This window comes from Solenopsis invicta, chromosome 6 (assembly GCF_016802725.1).
Source record: "Solenopsis invicta isolate M01_SB chromosome 6, UNIL_Sinv_3.0, whole genome shotgun sequence".
Classification (NCBI taxonomy): Eukaryota; Metazoa; Arthropoda; class Insecta; order Hymenoptera; family Formicidae; genus Solenopsis; species Solenopsis invicta.
Genome location: NC_052669.1, coordinates 13702899 through 13724264, shown reverse-complemented (window position 1 = coordinate 13724264; position 21366 = coordinate 13702899). Strand labels below are relative to the sequence as shown.

The window sequence follows — 21366 nt, the reverse complement described above, 5'->3', positions numbered from 1 at the left end:
CCTCCACAGACCTCAATCCTCATGGGAAGAACCCAAATCCAGGTGGGGACAACCTTAAAGTACTTGGGGTTGCTCCTGGACGGTCGGTGAGGTTTCGTCGAACACTTCGACGAACTTGCCTCACAGTTGGACACAAGGGCCAATGCCCTCAAAGGTCTGATACCCAACCTCCGGGGCCCGGAAATAGGTGCGAGATGCGCGTGTATGCACGCAGTAATGTCCGGGGCGCTATACAGCGCTATGCGAGGTAATACGGCCAGCCGCAAGATACTCAAGCACTTGCACTCTGTGCAAAAGCTGCTGGCCTTCCGCATAGCGGGCGCATATTGCACCTCTCCAAACGATGCCATAATGGTTCTGGCGGGAGTGCCGCCAGTAGAATACCTGGCGACGGCCCGAGCTATCCTATATGCTCGGGTCAAAGCTTCCCGCTTACAGGGCAACGTCACCGCCCCGGGACTATGGCGTCGTGAAGAGAGAGAGCCCTCGGCGAGCAATCGAAGAATGGCGAGACCACCTCGTCGAGAACCCGCCGACAGTGGGCACTCGGGTCCTGGAGGCCGTCCTCCCCCACCTAGAGGACTAGGTAAACCGTCCTTGGGGCGGTCTTTCCTACAGACTGACAGAGGTGCTCACCGGACATGGATGTTTTGGGGAGTACCTGAGTCGAATCGGCAAGAAGCCGACAACGCAATGCCACCACTACGAGGCGGAAGTGGACTCTGCGCAGCACACACTGAAACATTGCCCAGCGTGGGATGAGCTGCGCAGAATCCTAAAAAACGAAATTGGGGAGGATCTCTCTCTGGGGGCCGTCGTTGGTAAAATGGTCTTCAGGGAGAGCTGTTAGAAGGCGGTCGCCTCCTTCTGAAAGCAAGTAATTCTGCAAAAAGAGGTGGCTGAAAATGCTTGAGAGACAGAGAGGAGGAAGACCGGAAGGGGAGGGGGGAGAGAGGCAGGCGTCGCCGACGCCAACTCCCTCCCCAGGAAATGGAGGTGCCGGGGACCCCTGCCCCCCACAGACGGCGGGGGTCCTCGGAGGAAAAGAAGAAGAGTGGCCGGAGCCGCGCCCCCTTTTCTCTCAACTGTTGAGGAGGAGGAGAACGGCAACGATGCCTCCTCCCCCCCCCGTCAATAGACAACAGACGGAAGACGAGACCCCTGCCTCACCCGTAGAGGGACCTGTCTTTGGGACTCGAAACAAGGCGAGGTAGGTACCAACGAGAAGTTCTCCCGGCATAGCTGAATCCCCTTGACACTGGGGGAGAGTCCCCAACTCACTCAAAAGGGACGACCCTCCCAGTCTCACCGAGACGAGGGGGGTAGGCACAGTGCCCCCATTACAAAATATAGGGAGCTCACGCCGATCTCTGGCGCGGCTAGGCCCGGGATTTCTCCGGCGGGGACCGGACCCCCGGGCCTGTACCCCCACACAACAACAAAGGAAGAGGCAGGGAGGGGACGGTGTCTCCTTTCTTCAACCTAAGGCAGTCAGGTCTTGAAGCCCTGTTTGGGGTGCCCACTGTCAGGGCGCCTCCGGCGAGAAGAGTCGGCCATCAAAGGCCGACTGGGTCCGGGGAGCTCCGGAAGTATGCTGCACGCGTTCCCGGAGCCCCCCAGTTACGAACCAGGGCAGGACACCCGGGGGGGTTTTAGTAGGTAGGCCCTCGTCAGTACGTCGCTGGCGAGAGAAAGCCCTACATTATCACCAGGCCTCTTCCGAGGCCTGGAGTATGCAGTAACGCATTGTCCCTCCGTAATAAAAAGGGGGGGGGGAGGGACTAGTTCCAAGGAAGAGCTGCGGCTCAACGCCGGAAAGGTCCTGGCAGGCCCTCCGGTGAGATGCCGCCCACCCCTTCCTCCGGTCAGGACCGCCCCCTGTACCGCGGACACGGCCGGCCTCCTGGAGCAACCATGGAACGTGATTGTCTCCAGGGCAGCCAAAAAGAAAGCCGCTCGGGCGACTAAGTGTGCGGCAAAGCCCTCCCCCTCAGAAGCCTCCCGACCCAACGGGTGCCTCCCAAAAGAGAGCCGAGGACCAAGGGGGACAAAAAGGGAGTAAACCGGGACCAGTGCTGGGTCTAGTGCCCAAAAATCGGTAAAGGCCCCTAAAATCATGCCGCCGACAACAACAACTGTGGCCGTATTGTGTGCCGACCCTTGAGCATACGCCAAAGTCCTCAAGACCGCGAGGGAGTAGATTAGCCTCTCCTCCCTCGGGGGGGGGAGGACCCTATTGAGGACCTGCGCCCTTGGAGTGTCGTGACAGGGGCCCTGATCCTTGAAGTCAGGAGCACCAACAATGGTGCCACGGCTGACGTCCTGGCCGAAAGATTCAGGGAGACCCTGGAAAGAAAAGACGATGTAAAGGTAGCTCGACCATCCAAGACGGTCGAGCTGCGGATTTCGGGCCTGGACAGTTTGGTCACCCCAAGAGATGGCTGAAGTCCTGGGAACCATGAAATGATGCTCCTCCCACGATATCAAAGTGGGGGAGATCCGAATGGCTCCAAACGGGCTGGGCACCTGTTGGGTGCGTTGCCCTGCAAAGGTGGGCAAAACGATACTGGCCGTCCCCCGGCTCAGGGTGGGATGGTCAAGCTGCCGTGCTGCTCCCCCACGCGGAGACTACAGTGCTACCGGTGCCTAGCCTCGGGACACTTCCAGGCCAAGTGCAGCACCCGGGTCGACAGATCCGGCTGCTGCTACAAGTGCGGCGGCATTGGCCACCTGGGCAACGCCTGCGTTGAGAAGGTGAGCTGCCCGGTGTGCAAAGACGCGGGCAAGCCCGCCGATCATCGAATAGGTGCAAAGGGGTGCTTGGCAAATAAGCCACAAAAGGCACCCCTGAGCACGGGAAGCCGGAAAGAGGGAGGGTCAAGCACAATTTCGACCCTGCCCCTGACCGTAGCCCCTGAGGCGGAACTTCCTCTCCCACAGAAGGAAAAAACCATGAGGAACGCAATACAATGCGTAGAGATGCAGAAGGTGGAGGAGCCTCGGGAGCAAAACCAAAATGCCTCCTAGACTCTTCCAAGCCAACCTCAACCACGCCAGGGCTGCACACAACATGCTTGTGCAGTGCCTGGTTGAGGGAGGTGGCGGGCTGGCCATTGTTGCCGATCCGTATAGAATCCCTAAGGGTAACCCTAACTAGGTTAGCAATATCTCGGGGAAGGTGGCGATAGTCAGCCAACACGTGCCAGGCGCTCCGCCAATGATCCCAGTGTCGGCAGGATAGAGCTTCGTAATGGTCAAGTATGGACCCATCGATGTCCTGGGCTGTTATCTCCCCCCGGCGAGGCAGACCTTCCCGGCGAGGCAAACCCCCCGGCAAGGCAGACCCCCCGACGAGGCAGACCCTTTCCCGGCGAGGCAGACCCCATTTGACGGTCCGGGGAAAGCAGCCCTACGACATAACGCGGAGTCACTCCCCCCCCTGCTTCGCCGGGGGAGGGATGGGGAACACTAGTGTTCCCTACCCCCCCCCCCAGGATAGTAGGGTGTGCTGCGTCGCGTCAGTGTGGCGCGAAGGGGCTTGGCGTTACGGCGGAGGCCGGATACCCCGAGCTTTACACCCAAACACCAAGGGAAGAGGCGGGAAAGGGACGGTGTCCCCTTCCCCCGACTTGAGGCTAACCAGGCCTGAAAGCCCTGCCAGGGGTGCCTAGGATTAAGGCACCCCTGGCGAGCCGAGTCAGCCATGGCCGACCGGGTTTGGCGGGGCTCCGAAAGGAGGCTGCATGCGTTCCCGAAGCTCCCCCGTAAGGACCAGGGCAGGACACCCGGAGGGGTTTTAGTGGGTAGGTCCTCACCGACACGTCGCCGGTAAGGGAGAGCCCCACATAATCACCAGACATTTCCCGGGGCCTGAGGCATGCGGCAACGCATTTCCCTTCCGTTACCAAAAAAAAAGAAAGGGCTGTTATCTCCCCCATAGTTTAAATAGGGGGGGGGAAGTATGAGACGGCCCTGGATGGCATGGAGAGCGACATCTTAAGTTGCTCTCCTAGGCCAGTCGTGGTGGTCCACGGAGTTGGCCGAGCTTAGACGGGCCACCGTGGCCGCCAAGCGGGCGCACACGCGCGCCAAATAGCGGGGCATGGAGGAGGGAATGACTAATACCGCGGCGGTCCTCAGAGAGGCCAAAAATGCCCTGAGGACCGCCATATCGCGGGCGAAGGCCACGGCCTGGGACGATCTGTTTTCCGAGCTGGATTGACACTCGTGGGGGAGTCATATCAAATTGTGAGGAAAAAGCTCCGCCCATGGACGCCTCCAGTCTCGGAAACGCTGGACCCCCATTTCCTTGGTGTGGTGGTGGACACCTTATTCCCCACTAGGAGGAGGGATATTCCGAAAAAAACTGGCCCTCCCCCAAGATGGACCGAGAAACTGGAGGTGTCCAAGTATGAGATGGCCGCGACCTTAGCCCTAATTAGGAATCTACGCAAAAAAAATCTACGAATACTATACACCCATTAAATTTTATAAAAATTGGTGAGGCACTTTTCAAGGGTTTCCCTTGTAAGACAGTACAGATGACTTTCGATGCACGTGTCCCTGAGAGGGACTTACAATGAGATCCGGGCTGCCGTCAATCTTTCTAGAACGGTCGTTATTTCGACTCTATTTTTTAATTGCCCGTTGGTTCATTTCTAATTGCGATATATGGTACTGATCGACGGAGCAACGGAGATCGACCCTTACCCGGCTTCTTAAAATTACAGTTACCGGAGCAGCGGCTTACAAGTAGTGATCAGCGGTAGTCTTCGGCTTCCGGGTTGGACCTTCTCCGTTGAGGACACACATGACAGTGCCAAACTGATCCGCGCTTTCTCGCTCGACGGGCTCCTCCAAATTTCTGCGTGACGTCACGATTCCTTCCTACGCCTATTTTTGCTGGCGATAGGCTCGCTGCTCCTTTGTGCGTCCTTCCCGCTTACAGCGGTAGTCTTTCCTTTTCGAGCAGCCGACAGTGCATCCTTTTCTAATGCTGCGGTACTTGCGATATTTTGCGATACTTTCTCGCTTTCCTTTACTGCTCCGCGTCGTTGCGACGTTGGAGCTGTGCGCTTTGCCCGTCTAACAGTGGGCAAGCGAGACAAGACGGGATACTCTTGGCGTCAACACTCCAAGTTAGCAAGTCGTTCCCTCCTGAAGTGGTCGGGCTGGCAAAGCCTGTGACGACTTTTGACGAAATGGCGGTTCAGCGGCCTGCAGTTCGCTGGTTCTGTTTTAGAAGCTCCTCCGGTATAATTCGCAGCAATTAAGGATGACTTTAATGCATAAAGCGTTCAAGAATGTAAGCAGAAGAAATGGGCGGAACCACTTAACTTTCCGGCGCGGGGTCGGCGTTGGTACGGCTTCTGCCGCTCCTTCGGCTTCCTCGTTTGAGATCTTCCTACAGACGGCCGCCGTAAATACAGAGCCAATAGTACCGCTTGCACTAATGTTTTCACACCCTAGCGCTCTCAATAGTTATACATATTCCAAAAAGTACATAAACAGATAGAGATAAAGAGCGGTAAGGTGTGGTAATTAAAACGGGGTATTCGCTTTCTCTTCTCCCTCCCGGGAAGAAAGAGAGACAACCCAGGGTACCTTCCACGGCCTTATCGCTCTCCGGGACATCGCGTCACGTCACAAAGGATAAGGAGTTTTGGAAAGAATTGGAGGTAATGTTACTGATAGAGACATGGATTGAGGAGAAAGGGTGGAGATACATAGACGAGAAATTATCAAAAAGATATGAATGGAAGGAATAGTGGGCAAAGAGAAAGAATAAGAAGAGAAGAGCAATAGGGGAATGGTATTAGACATTAGGAGGGAGTTGCTAGAGAAGAAAAAAGATGATCAAAGGGAATTAGAAGGGATTATAAAGGGAAAGATCAAATATGGTAAAGAGTCATTAAAAATACTTGGAATGTATATGAACCAGGATTTAGCTAAAAAACTATAAAAATTACGGGAATGTATGGAGAAGAGGGAGGAAAGAATAAAAACGATATGTGAGAAAGACTTTAATGCAAGGACAGGGGTAGGAGGAAGAAAAAACAGAAGAATATGATTGGGCAAAGGAGGAGAAAGCAAAAAAATCTAAGGATATAAAGGTAAATAAGAAAAGTAGAAAGTTGGTAGAGTTTATTGTTGGGAGAGGAAATAGTGGATATTAAACAGGAGAATAAGAAGGGATGAGAAGGGTAAATGGACATATACAAAGGATAGGAAAAATCAGTAATAGATGTCGTCTTAATAAATAAAGGAATGAAGGAGAAAATGGAAAGCTTAGAGGTAGGAGATCACGTAAATTCGGATTACCACCCGGTAGTAATAAGGTTGAAAGAAGAAAGAAGGAGTAAAGAACGCAAAGAAAGAAAAAATAAAATGTAACAGAGAACGAGATGAGATATAGGGAGTAGAAAATGGCTTAAGAAGAAACTAGAAAGGGTAGAGTTAAAGAAGAAAGGAGCGCAGGAAGGAATAAAGTGGCTAGGAGAAAGGATAAGAGAGACGTTAGAAAGAATGGAGGAAAAAATGACAGCGGAGGAGAGAAAAGGAAGAGGTTGGTGGGATGGAGAGTGCACGGAAAAAAAGAAAATGTCAGAAGGGCATTGAGAGGGCAAAGAGGGGGTGAAGAGAGAGGTAAGATTATAAGAAAGAAAGAAGAAAATATAAAGAATTATGCAAGAAGAAGAAAAGAAAGGAGAATCAGAGATGGGAAAAAGAGGCACAGAAAGCAAAGACGGCGAGGCAAGTGTGGGGGATTGTTAATGGAAAAAAAAGAAATAGAAGGGAATAGACAGTGGGATAAGAATAGAAGAATGGAAAGAACATTTTAAGAGGCTGCTAGGAAGAATGGAGGAGGGTGATAGGGGGAGAGGAACGGGAAGAGAGGCTAAGAGAAAAAGAGTTAGGTAGAGAGGTAATCGTTAGGGTGATGAAAAGAGAGAAAAGCGATAGGGATAGATAGGATGCTGGGTGAGGTGTAGAAGTACGGAGGGGAGGAGATAGAAAAATGGGTATAATGGATATGCAATAAGATCTGGAAAGGAGAAGGATGGCAAAAAGATTGGAATAAAGGGGTGTTAGTACCGATACTGAAGAGGAAGCAGGGCTGAGTAGTGGGGGACTATAGGGGGGTAACGATAATGCCGTCGTTGTATAAAATTTATACGACGACATTGGCAGAGAGATTAAGGAAGGAGGTAGAGAGAAAAGAGATGATTTCACCGAATCAAACAAGGTTCAGAAGGGGGATGGGGACTTTAAACGATATATATGTTCTAAATTATCTAGTAAACAGGCAGTTAGAAAAAAAGGGCAAAAAAATGATAACAGTGTTTGTGGATTTAAGATCTGCGTTTGATTCAATGGACAGGGGAATTTTAGTGAAAGCGATGAGGGAGAGAAGGGTAAGGGAAGGGTTGGTGGAGAGAGTGACAAAAGTATTAAGAAAAATCAGAAGCAGGATGTTACGTCTAACGCCATCCAATAATATTTCTAAATCAAAACATTTCTAAAACAGTCGCGTTAACTTATGGATTTATTTTGGAAAATTCCCTTTGATATTAATAATCGCATAATTAACTAATATATCGGATTCACTCGACGTGGATGTGTCGATTTTAAAATATTAAAATTTAAAGAATGCGCCCGCAAGCGCGCGCAGCCGTACAGCGTTCTCGAACATTCGGCGGCGCGCGGTCGCGGGCGGATTACAGCCACCGGCGGAAACCAGTCCCCCCCCCCTTACCTCTGCGGCTCGTCTCCGCGCGGGCGCCTATAAGCGTGGGAGCCGGCGATAGCCGCAAGGGCGCGCCGCAGCGCCATTTTCGAACCCATAACCACCCTCGCGCGTCCAGAGCATATAAAAGAAACGCGCGCGGAGCATTTTTTGAACAGATCGCTCTGGACAGTCGGAGTGTGCGCTTGACAGGCGGCCAGCCAACGGTAAGACTGGCAGAGGGATCCCAACGACGGGAGGGTTATTCTTGCAAAAACGAGGCAGCCGAGGAATAGCATCGGGATGCTATTCCCCTTCTTCACTACCTCTCCTTCGTAGGACATGGCAGTTGGACCACACCAAGCTTATGCTTGAGTGCGGCCCCGGCCTAACCTACACTCTTTCTCTCCTTCCTCGCTCTCCCTTCCTCAGATTGGTCGCGGCGTAATTAGCCTGCACCACTTCTTGACCACTACTTCCATTTTTCCTTTTACCCTGAAAGGTGTTTTTTCTCGAGTTGCGCGCGACCTGGTGTCATGCTTGTGTTTGCGCCTTCTTCGCCACCTCTTCTCCTTTCTTAACCTCTCTCCTTTCTTTAAAAATCCCACTGGCATCCTAATTTATTCTTCGACACTTGAGTACTCAAGATTTATAATTTAAACTAAAAATGTTTAATTTTAAATTAGAATTTAATCTTAAAATTCAAGATTTAAAAATTTAATAATTTAAAAATTGTAACTTTCAAGTTCACTCTGCTATTCTACACGCCACACTTCTACGCTCACGCTCCTCTCTCTCTAATTAATTTAATATTCGAAAAGCCGGTAAGAATTTATTTTTATTTTTCTTCTCAATCGAAAATTCTTTTTATTAATCAACAAAAATGGCAATTCTTCACAAAGCGACATGGGCAAGAAGACCCATCGTAGTAAACCCGGAGGCGATTTTTACCCGCTCTTCGTAAAGAGTGGAACGGAATCAGAAATTTTGATTCATCAAACTATTGGACGGAATTCCCTGATGCCTTCTCCTTCCCAGCGAAATCACCGATCCTGGAATTCCTGGAGCTCACAGTTCCCTACCGTCCTCCCAAACGGGATATTAAAAACGAAATAATAGCATTCAGTAGTCGTGCTGCTAAGTCAGCACCGGAATACGCACCTGAGAGAAGACCGACTCGATCGGTACCTCCGTCGGTCTACACTAAGAAGCCGAACAAAACATTAAAACACCCGTGAATCAAATCAAATGTACAAACAAATTTTGAAATAACAAAACGTTTATCCGGATTCATGTTAAAAATAAAAACATAAATTGTTATTTGTATAAATTATTATATTATATTTCGTATAAACATTTATTTAATAATTTATATTTTATTTTTCTGAATAAAATTTATAAAATTGATTTTCCTGTAACCATGCTCTCACAAAATTATTTTAACCCAATCCCACGCCACCGCTTCCTAAGTCACGCTTTTTAAATATTAATAATAATAATAATATATAAATAATCATCGAAATTCAATCAGAAATAATCAAATATTCTAATTTAATAAATAAAACATTAAAATTGTCCGCAACCAAGTTCCGTGACTGTCTAGTGACAGCAGTCCATACAACAATACATAAAATATTAAATAACTCATAATCAAATCTTTCCCAAAAACGTCCGACCCACGCCTGGACGCAACAATGGTAAGAGTGGATGAAAAAGTAGGGAAGGGATTTTAGACTGCAAAAAGTGTGAGGTAAAAATGTCTGTTAAATCCCATCTTATTTAATTTGTTAGTTATGGATTTAGAGGAAGAGATGAAAAGGGTGAAATGGGGTGGGATCAAAGTAGGTGGGGGCAGAGTATATATATATACTCTGCCCCCACCTACTTTCATCCCACCCCATTTCACCCTTTTCATTTCTTCCTCTAAATCCACAACTAACAAATTATTGGCGTATGCGGACGACGTAGCGTTACAATATATTGGCGTATGCGGACAACGTGGCGTTATTGGCGGAGGGAGAAGTGAAAATGAAAAGTGTATTGGAGCGATTAAAAAGTTATTTGAATAAAAAAGAATTAGAGCTAAATGCGGAGAAGACTAAAGTGCTAAGGTTTAGAGAGAGATAGAAGTGAATGAGTAAATTCGAGTGGAGATGGAAGGAAAAGAAAATAGAGGAGGTGAAGGATAAGTATCTAGGTTATATGTTCCAGAGAAATGGGGGACAAGAGGCACATATACGGAAAAGGATGGTGAAGGCGGCGGCAGTAATGGGTTAAGTGTGGGGTATCGGAAAGAGGAGGTTGGACGGAATCCGATAACGCACGTCCCGATAGCACACGTTAAATTTAAAATAATTCCCGACATTCCTCATCTTTTCTGCACACGTCTCGATAACCCACGTCTCAATAACCCATGTCTCTTTAGCATACGTCTCGATAACTCACATTTCTTTAGCAAACGTCTCGATAACCCAGGTCTCTTTAGCACATGTCACGATAATCAACGATGTAAGATGCGCACTTGCTTGATAACGCACGTCTCAAAACAGATTTAATTACGCGCATTCGGCTTAATTAGCTTTTATTTTACGACTATATTCAAGAAGCAAGATACAACCTACCGTGGAAAGTTGCAAACCTCTGTGGAACAGTACATCTATAGACCTCGTTTTGCTCGCGAGGGCAGGGAAGGTCGACAGTGCGCATCTTACTTTGTTGGTTATCAGAACGTATGCTAAAGGGACGTTATCGGGAATTATTTTAAATTTGACGTGTGTTATCAAGACGTGCGTTATCGGGCAGATGCATATTCTACTTTGTGCGTTATCGAGACGTATGCTAAATAGACATGAGTTATCGGGGATTATTTTAAATTTAACGTGTGTTATCGCCTACAGTAATTAGCCTGTCGTTATCAGGACGTATGCTATTACACCGTGTGTTAACAAGATCCGCCCGAGATATTTGAGAGAGACTGAAAGATGAAAGTGTGGCTGTATGATACGCCAATGTGGACGATGATGGGGTATGAAGTGGAGATCTAGGGATGGAAAGAGAGAGACGGAGTAAAGAGAATGCATGAGAGGTATTTGAGGTGGGTATTGGGGGTAAACGGTAAGACGCCGCTGTATTTGGTAAGGAAGGAAATTCAGAGAGAGAAAATGAGAAAAAGAAGAGAGGGGGTTCAAAGAGAAATTGGAGGGAGAGGAAAAGTATATTAGCAAGAATATTTTTAAAAGAGATGAAGAAAGTAATAAGAAAGAAAAAGGAAGGGTCAAAGTGGGAGAAGGAGAGGGACAGTTTTTTCAGGGAGAAAAGAGTGAAAGCACCATATTGAGAAAAAAAAGAAGGGAAAAGAAGTGCATTTTGACGAGATAAAGAGGAGAGATAGTAAAAACCAGAGAGAGGAGAGGTGGGAAAGGAAACGGGAAGTTTAGCAAATGGTACGGAAAAATAAAAGGAGAAGGAATTCCAAAATATTTAGAAGTAGACTGGAGGGAAGAGTAGGTGGAAGAAGTTAGTGAGATATAGGCTGAAGAACGAAATGTTAGAAGAAAGATATTAGGAGAAAGAGGATAGAAAGTTGTGCAGGTTATGTGAGAGCCATTTGGAATTTTGAGAACACGTGTAGAAGGAGTGCAAAGCATGGAAAGAGGAGAGGAGACATGGCAGGAGGCGTGCGGGAGGATTTTAGAAGAGGAGGGAGAGGGGGAGAGATGGTTAATAAAGGTGGAAAAAGAAAGAAATAAAGTGAGGGGGGAGAAAGGATAAGATTAGGCGAAGGGTGGGAGGGTGTGAGTGGTATGAGAGGAAGAAAGAGGTTAAGAATGAGAAGTGTGAGTGTGATAAAGGGAGTAAGTGAGAAGGAGGAAAAGCAAAGAATTGTAATCGGAAGCGGAAGTCTCTAGGGTAGCGGTAGAGAGAGAGAGAGAGAGAGAGAGAGAGAGAGAAACAGACAGACAGACAAACATTTATTTCCATTCTAGGGCAAGCCCTCTAAGAACACTAAGATAGACAATACACGTGATTGGTACAAAGGAAATATTTACAGAATAAAAAGTTGAAAAGTAATAGGTGCATAATAAGTAATTGAGCATGAAAATAAAAATAAAATAGGATAAAATTTGATACAATGAGAATAACGCAAAACAAGATTAAGTTATTTGTTGCTAACGCTAAGCAGAATAAAGAAAAAATAAAATAAAACAGAGTAGAATAAGATACAACGAAGTATTATAAAAATAAAAATAATAATAAAATAAAATAAGCATTAAGATATAACAAAACGAGGTAAGGTTAAATAAAGTAGTGCGAAGTGATGCAAAATAAAATAAGCATTAAGATATAACAAAACGAGGTAAGGTTAAATAAAGTAGTGCGAAGTGATGCAAAATAAGAGTTAAATAAGAGAGTGAGCGAAATAGAGACAAAAAGGTCAACGTCTTTATCCTCAGGAGCTAAGGCGGTGAGTTTTTCATCAGATGAACAAAAAACTCTTGTTTGAATGTTTGTACGGATTTGGATTGCCTGATGTTGAATGGGAAAGAATTCCAGAAGGATGCGGCTGCGTAAAGGCACGATGGTTGGAAAGTTGAAGTACGGTAGGAAGGTAAATCGTGATTGAGAGGGGAGGCGTGAAAGACGTTCCGAAGTCTGTTAACAAAGTGGAAATTGAAAGCGAGGTAAGAAGAAGAACCAGAAGTAAGTATGTTGAAAAGGGTGCAGGTAACATAGGCTCTTCGGTCATTTGAAAAGAGCCAGTTCAGCGGACGATAGAGTTGAGAAACGTGTTCGTTCCTTCGGAAGTTGTATATAAATCGCACCCAGGAATTCATAAGGCGTCTGAGCAAAATGAGTTAACACTGATTTTCAAACCATCTGAATCCAAAGTAGAGGAAAGATTATAAATTTTTAAAGAAGTAGCATCTGCTGATGTTATCGAAGATGATTTGGGGCTCGCCACAATCCAAACTGATTTTGGTCTAGTAATAGACCAAGAAGTACAAAAGATTTATACAGGAAGTGAAAGACACTCCTGTCGAAGAGGTTAAAGATAACCATCGCGTTACCGTGCAATTACACGATTCTATTTTTGCGTATTTACCGAGACGCTTTGCGTGGCCAAAACGTACACAAATTCGCGAGATAACGACTTGCTTGCTAGAGGAATAGTAAAGGAATCAGCATCTCCATATTGTTCTCGCATCGTACCTGTCAGAAAGAAAAACGGTTAGCTGCGGTTATGCGTTGATTTACGCCCACTGAATGCAAGGGTAGTAAAGCAAAAATATCCTTTTCCGGTTATTGAAGAGCTATTTACGAGATTAGCTGATAAACTTATACGCACTCTTCTAGATTTACACGAAAGCTTCCACGATATTCCGATCCACCCGGATCACAGTAAATACTTTGCTTTCGCCTCACCTGATGGCCAATATAAGTACAACACGCGTTTATCTATCTGGATACTCTGAAGCACCGGCAGAGTTCTAGAAGCGGTTATTGCAAATCCTACAGCCTTTAATTTGTCAAAATAAAATTTCTGGTCTACATAGACGATATTCTCATCCTTTTTGACACGGTGAAGGAAAATTTGGAGTTGCTGAAGCGAGTTCTACTGTTATGAAAACAATATTCGTTTGACGTTAATTTCGCCAAGTGTAAATTCCTAAAAACAAAGTTCAAATATCTAGGCTACATAGTGTCTGATCAAGGCATTACACTCAGTAACCGACATTCAGAAGCTGTTGAAAAATTTCCAATTCCTCGAAACGTTGTGGAACTTCAAAGGTTCCTCGGTCTTGTCGGGTACTTCCGTAAATTTATTAAAGATTTTGCCAAAAAAGCCAAACCATTATACTCGTTGCTTAAAAAGTCAGTAACATTTAATTTTGATGAACAATGCCTTGAAGCGTTTCGAGTTTTGAAAAAGGATCTGACTACTTTACCAGTGTTACAATTGTATAATTTGCGTTTACCAATAGAACTTCATACTGACGCCAGCTCCGTTGCGTTTGCGGCGATTCTTTTACAACGTCAAGATAATAAAGCGCTAGCGCCGATTGCTTATTATAGTCAAGCAACAAATTCCGCAGAAAGTCGGTATCACTCATTCGAGTTGTTAGCAATCGTTAAAGCCGTCGAACGGTTCCATGTATACTTATATGGGGTCGAATTTACTATTAAAACTGACTGCATTGCTCTTGTCTATGCCGTTAACAAGGCCAATTTGAATCCTCGTATTGCAAGATGGGTCTTGAGATTACAAAATTATAATTTTAAGTTAATACACCGTAAAGGTAATCTAATGACTCACGTCAATGCACGAAGTCGCATCGTCGCCTCTATTGATACAGTTCCTCTAGAAAGCGAATTGCGTTGTTGTCAATCAGCGGATCCGTACTTACAATCTACTGCTAGTTCCTTAGAAGAGACTGAACATGACAAATATGTGCTAATAGAAGGCCTAGTCTACCGTAAGATAGATGATAGATTATTGTTCTATGTACCTGAATCGATGGTATCAAATATTATACGCGTTTACCACGATAACTGTGCTCACTGTGGGCTTAATAAAACTTTATAAAGCATAAGAGATTCGTATTGGTTCCCGTCCATGAGACGAAAAGTACAAAGTCACATAGACAATTGCATAACTTGTATAATGTCTAATAATTTGACTAACACAAAAGAGGGTGAGATACAATTTGAGAGCACCTCTCAATCTCCGTTTCAAATTATGCATATCGACTATTTCGGTCCCCTAATTAGAATAGCCAACGGGTTTAGACATGTTCTAACACTAACCGATGCATTTACTCGCTTTACATGGCTATTTCCAGTAAGAACAACTTGCTCTAAAGAAACCATTAAGCATTTGTCGTCAGTCTTTGACGTATTTGGTAACCCAACGGAATTAGTATCCGATCGCGGTACTGCATTTTCATCCTTTGAGTTTTCGGAATTTATACAAAGCCGAAGTATTAAGCATAGACAGGTTGCCGTAGCGGCTCCTTGGTCAAACGGTATTAGTAAGAAAGTCAACAGATTCTTAAAAACTTTGCTTCGTAAAATAGTTGATGACCAATCTGATTGGCCTGAAAAATTAAAAGAGGTCCAATACGTGATGAATAACACGTTCCATACGGCAATTAAATTCTCACCTGCTAACTCTTATTTGGCGTAGATAAACGCAATCACCTCGATACAGATTTAACTATACCTTAAACATTTGTCGAAATCCACTCTTTTAGTTTCCGAATTTGAGGAGCTTCGAGATAAAAATAGAGATATTGCTCTACAAGTATCGGACGAAATAAAAAATTATAATAAGTCATATTACGACAAACGACATAAAACTCCCTCAGAGTATAAGACTGATGATTACGTTATGATCAGGGATTCTACCGTCAAACCAGGAGAGAATAGAAAGTTAAAGCCAATCTATAAAGGTCCATATTTAGTCGCAAAAACCATAAACAAAAACCGTTATGTGATACAGGATATTCCAAATCAAAAGTATTACACAAAAACCTTATAATTCCATTTTGTCCCCCGATAGACTTAAGCGAGTGATTTCTCCAAACTAATTGATATTCATGACATTTGTTGCGTTACCTGTAGTGTTTAAGATTGTACACCAAAGATTATCATTTTACCTTTACTTATATTGCTGCGTTACTTGTAGTATTTAAGATTACGCACTAAAGATTGTTATTTTACTATTACTTATTGAATGTATTTGAAAATGTTTATTCTTAGCATATTTGTAACTTACGCTCCCATGTTCAGGGACGACCATCGTTTCAGGCTGGCCAAGCTGTAAGATTTTGTCCTGCAAGATTTTGTCCGGTAAGACTTTTATCCAGCTTGAATTTGTCCGAACGTGACGAGACGGCGGTGGCGCTCGAGCGCTCACCGCATTGGTCCTTCCGACCTAATTCTTTATTGGGCACTGTTTGCGACACTAGCACGCCCGTACGGGCTGCTTCGTCGACTAAGCCAAGGTCGGTAAATGACGCGTCGGTAGCGACGCCACATAAGGTCTTCCGACGGCCGCCATTATGGATCCAGTGACTGTGTATTAGTGCACGTCGTACAATAGTTGTTACTGTGTGCGTAGTTCGCCATTCGCGCTGATGGTGTACGGCACTGTACGGACACGTATCTCGTCGGAAAGACGAAAAGCTGCAATGGTAGGCTGCTGTGCAAAACATCGCAAGAATCGCAGTGAAAATGGGTTTCGTATGTTTCGGTTTCCCAAAGACAAGCAACGAAAACAAGTATGGCTCGAAAAATGCGGCAAAAGTATAGCACCGACTTCGAGGTTATGCGAGGTATGTAAATGAATTATTTCAATTAAAAATATAATTTAAATTTCAAGCACGTATTAATTATCACGTTTTACTTTATGTAGCGTCACTTTGATGACTCCCAATTTGAAAACCACCGAGAGGATAAATGGCGAAAATTAAAACTAAACGCTGTTCCAACTATTTTTAATGATGAAAATTCAACAATTACATTCAATAACCAGTTAGCAGTTGGTAAGAATTATTGCAGAATCATATTTTTTTATTCAATATCTGTGGATATTAGATAATAATTATTATTTTTTAATTACATTTATTATTTGCAGGGCAATAAACTCCTCACGAAAACCTATTTGAAAATGATTATGTTCAAGACTTTAATCCGGTGATTTTAACTAATTTCAACAGTAATATTAGGGATAATGAGAACGTTATCGATGGAAATTCACTAAATGAACATTTTCCATCAGCAAAAATGGTCACAGATACAAGCATTCAAACTGATGGTGACAGTGACACACTTATGTTACAAACAAAATACATTTCTAATGAAGAAGGTACTATCCGACAAGCTAATGAAATAAAATACTTGCAACTGCAATTAGAAAAAGAGCGTGCAAAAGCTAATATGCTAAAGTCGAAATATAAAAATGAAAAATTATTACGACTAAAAATGACAACAAAAATGAAATCTTATAAGAAAAAAATGTTGTACCTTATCTGAAAAATTGGAAAAGATTCCATTTTTCAAAAAATTTGCTGCAGGATTATCTAATCCACATCAACCAAAATTTTCTCCTGAATGCTTAAAACTTGCAATACAAATAAGATACGCTGGTAATTCCCTCAATTTTTAAATAAAGTAATGTTAGTTTTTGTATGGAATTAACACTAATTTTGATACTTTCTGTTTACAGTTGGATGGAAGGCCTATTTATATTTGAAAAAAGACCTCCAGTTACTTTTACCAGCTTATTCTACTTTATGCAAACACATCAGTAAACTTGATTTCTCTCCTGGTCTGTTAAAAGTCCTTTCATTAATGGCAAAGAAAAAGAAAACTCATTCATCTACGCATCAAAGTGATAGTGTAGTTTTGATGGATGAAATGGACATTAAAAAATCCTTGGAGTATGATGTTAGCACAGGTATATATGATACAAACTGAAGTTTATATTTATATTACGACTAATAATTACAAAATATGATTACAAAAATAGATATTCTTAGCATCCTTATTAAAAGAAATTCCTACACTCTGTATATCTCTGTATATAAGTACTAATTCATGAGTGTTTTTCTACAGTCTCTTTATTGATAAGTAGAATATATTTTCAAATGTATAATAATAATAATAATATTAATAATAATTGTAAGAATAATAATTGTAATTAAAATAATGATTTTGATAATAGTATTAATAAGGATACCTATAAGTAATAGTATTAGAGTAAGAAAATTGTAATAATAATAACATAATTTTTTTCTCATATTTTGTTATTTAGTCATTTCCTTGTCTCTCTATACAGTTCATAGGCATTGGTTCGAAATCCAAAGTACGTTAAAATTGAAATATATATTTTTTATCTATAACTACAGGGTCATTTATTGGACAAATAACGTGTGAAGAACGAGCAAAACTAAGCACTACTGTTGTTGTTTTTATGCTCAGAGGACTAACAGAAAACTGGAAGCAAATTATTTCATGGCATCTGACGTCTAAATCTTCAGATGATTGTGTAATGACCCAATTACTTTTAGAAATTGTTGAAGAAATCGAGAAAATAGGCTTTAGGATTCATGGATTAGTCTGTGATATGGGTCCGAAAAATCAAGCTATATGGCGCAACTTAGGAGTAAACGTTTCGAGGGATAACGTTGTATCGTTTATAGATCATCCCGTACGAACTGGTAATTCTTTTTATATCTTTCCAGATGTTCCACATCTTTTAAAAAATTTACGAATGGCGTTAACCAATAATTCCATCATTATAATAGCCCGATTAATTGTAGAGTCTGAAAATTTGCCATGTAATGAAGTACGATTTAAATACCTTGAAAAATTAGTTGCAATTCAAGAACGACATAGTGATTTAAAATTAGCACCAAATATAACAGCTGAGATTTTAAGGCCTTCTTCTTTTAATAAAATGCAAGTACCACCAGCAGCGCATATATTTAATGTAAGAACTGCCGTTGCTCTGGAAACTTTGATTGAACTGAAAATGATAGATAAAGAAGCTGAAACTACAGCTTGGTTTATAAGAAAGGTTCGAGCTTGGTTTGATGTAATGAATAGCAGATACCAAAGTGAAGCTATAACTTTAAGTAATAAAAATGTAAAAATAGCTATTATTGATGATTTTTTAGATTTAATAGAAAATATAATAATTGGCAAGTCATGGAAACCAGTTCAGACGGGTATAAAATGTCAGTTTTAAATACTATAACACTCGTGAATTTATTATTTAAAACTGGATATAACTTTTTTTTAACCTCTCGCCTTAATCAAGATGCCATAGAAAATTTGTTTTCGATTTTACGTCGACATGGAAACGATAATCCAACTGCTTTAGAAACTAAACGGTGTCTACGACTGATTACATTATGTCAATTTTTAGACACACGAAAAACCAAAAAAAATTATGAAGATGATAATGATGAGCATTACGTTCAATTTTTTTTATCAAAAGAACCAAAGAAAGGAAAAGATTTAATTGTGATTCCGCCAGAGGATTGTATGTATTCTCCTGTTTATGAAAATACACAAAATTACACTTATGTAACCCCAATAACAAATAGATTAGAGTGTAATATTATAAACAACGTACTAGGAAGTGCAATTTCTTATGTTTTACGAAAAAAATACGCTTGTAGTGATTGTTTAAAAGCTTTTACTGATGATAATGGTCAGTATTCATTTTATACCAAAGCTCTTTCTTTTGGATTCTTAGAAAATCCTTCAAATGGTATATTTAACTATATTTCTTTAGTTGAAGGTCATTTGCAAGCGCATTTTGATAGATGTGCTCTGCACCCTTGATTATTTGAGCATTTATTACAAATGATCGAAAAATGGGCACTTTATAAAGAATTAACTATCTCAAACATTTGTGCGGAACGTACCAAACCTTGTAATTTCTTCTACAATATTTTACGTCGATATATTCATATTCGACAAATTATTTTTGTTAACGATCAAAAAAAGAAAATACGTTTAACGAAAAATAAATCCTTTGCTTCAAAAAGTGTTTATAGGCAATCTATTATCTAAAAATCAAAATTATTTACAAAGCAATATTGTTATGGTTTTTAAATATTTATTTTAATAGCAATATTATTTAAATAAATTTTTTTTTGCAATATTTTAATCGCCAGTTAAAGTCCATTTAAAATGTATTATTTGAGTTATTATTTTAATTATTATAATTACATGTTTATTAATAAAAATATAAGATTATTGGAAAATTTAATTTTTAGTTTAATTATTTTAAACACTCAATGTATTTAATTAAGAGTTAGTAATAAAATTAGTTAATATATTTGAGAATGCATGCTGTTTATTTTTCTAATTTCGACCAAGTATTATTTATTTTTATGTTTTTTAACTTAACTTAACTTTTAAACAGCCTAAACATTAACATTTACCTAAAAATCAAACATTATATTTTTTGGCTGATTAGCTCAAGGTCCGTAGATAGATGCGACGTACCTGTCGTCGCGTCTATCTATGGACCTTTGATCAGCTGAGCGTTGTGGTCGCCATTTTGGATCCAAACAGCTCGAAGTGCGGCGGAAGACCTTATGTGGCGTCGCTACCGACGCGCCATTTACCGACCTTGGACTAAGCAGGCGCGTTTCCGCGCATTTCTCTCTCGGCAACCGTCCGTGCGGTTCTCTGTACCGCGTGTCCGTCCTGAAATAAAGTTGTAAAGTGAACTGAACGCTCAGTGAGTTTCCTTCCGAAGCCTTCCTGGACAAGAAGCTTCTTTTCTCCTACACGGGATCTCGGTCCTAGAACCCCCGTTCTACAATATGCTCTTTATAATTAGCGCAATTCAAAGATTTCACAAATTTTGTGGAAATATGTATTACTTGATTTAAATAACACAATTTAAAAATTTGTTTGAAATACATATCATTAGGTTGAAATAAAATTATTTAATAAAAATACAAAGAACTACTACTTTGATTTTATTTCTTAAAAGAAGTATAGTTATTTCAACGATCACTTGGGTTTTTAAAAAATATACATACCACTTGGGTTGGAATAAGAAATTTTTAAATAAGAATACAAAGTACAATGTAATACTATTTTTGTTTTGTAGAATTAAAGTTAAAGGTAAAATTACCACATGAGTTAGGACGGAAAAAATTTTCTGTTAAAAATTAAAGATAAGATGCGCACACACACAAAAATTGGCACTTTCTTTTTACCTTTTTTTGAAAAGGTAATTTTGTACTGATATCACGCGTTTTGTAGTGTTAAGCAATATTTATTTTGTTTGTAATAAAATACATGATTTTAACTATACAAGATTGTGAAGAAGTAATGCCGATGATATAAAAATTTGTAATTATATTTGTTTATTAATATAAATATTTCAGATATTTTTGTACATTGGTAAGGATGATGAATGAATGATGTGTACTGTGAATGAAGCTAGTCCTCGATTGCTGACATTACAAGATTTGCTTTCCACTTTACTATTGAAGTTGACGTTAATAAATCTTGATATTTAGTTTATTTATTACCGATTTTTTCTAAAAAATAATATATAAATATCTTTAGCACTCCTAGGCCATTGCTTTTTTGTAACTTGCATATCATCACTTTCAAACCGTTTACCAGATAATTCTACTCTACACATACTTGTAAAGTGACCGTTTTGGATACATGAATTGTGATGAAATACAGCATTTATAACTTTATACTCTTGACCAGATATTAATATTTTACTTGTCAGAACAGTAGTTAAATTCAATTTTTGTGATACCTTCTCTTATACACCGTTTTGTAATGAAAATAAAATTAACCGGATAATAAGTATCTGTTTGGTCCATGTTATTATATTCTTAATTGACATATTTGCTCTACAACTTTCATACGATTTCCCAGAGTCAGACAAACGTAAAAATAAAATATTCAGTAAACCATTAAAATTAATACTTTTTTTCTTTACATTGCTAATAGGAATTGAAAGGATTACCTGATTATAAGTATTAACATTTATGTAACTACATATTTTACATCGACTAGTAGAAGTAACTTGATGCTCTACCAAATTTTTTATGTAATCACATTTTGTACAAAGAGCGTTAAGAAAA

The 21366-nt window shown here is 41.6% G+C and overlaps 1 protein-coding gene across 3 annotated transcripts; it reads left to right on the top strand.

The window, feature by feature from the left end:
• Nucleotides 1-15546: 15546 nt before the first annotated feature.
• Nucleotides 15547-19286, top strand: LOC120358163. 3 transcript variants are annotated; one of them, XM_039451119.1, is made up of 6 exons: nucleotides 15553-16062; nucleotides 16143-16272; nucleotides 16365-16875; nucleotides 16956-17186; nucleotides 17638-17949; nucleotides 18052-19286. In XM_039451119.1, exons 4-6 carry the CDS (start codon nucleotides 17081-17083, stop codon nucleotides 18477-18479), a joined length of 846 nt encoding a protein of 281 aa, XP_039307053.1. In that variant the 5' UTR covers nucleotides 15553-16062; nucleotides 16143-16272; nucleotides 16365-16875; nucleotides 16956-17080; the 3' UTR covers nucleotides 18480-19286. The 3 variants fall into 3 exon arrangements, with proteins under 3 accessions (XP_039307052.1, XP_039307051.1, XP_039307053.1); XM_039451118.1 differs by having other exon boundaries at nucleotides 15547-16062; nucleotides 16180-16272; nucleotides 17638-19286; XM_039451117.1 differs by having other exon boundaries at nucleotides 15552-16062; nucleotides 17638-19286.
• The last annotated feature ends 2080 nt before the right edge of the window (nucleotides 19287-21366 follow it).

What these genes read in the sequence shown, in the direction of transcription:
- LOC120358163 (XM_039451118.1), top strand. Translation starts at nt 17,081, where the DNA reads ATGGCAAAGAAAAAGAAAACTCATTCATCTACGCATCAAAGTGATAGT. An exon ending in GGAGTATGATGTTAGCACAG is followed by an intron (nt 17,187 to 17,637) that starts GTATATATGATA and finishes CTATAACTACAG; the next exon opens with GGTCATTTATTGGACAAATA.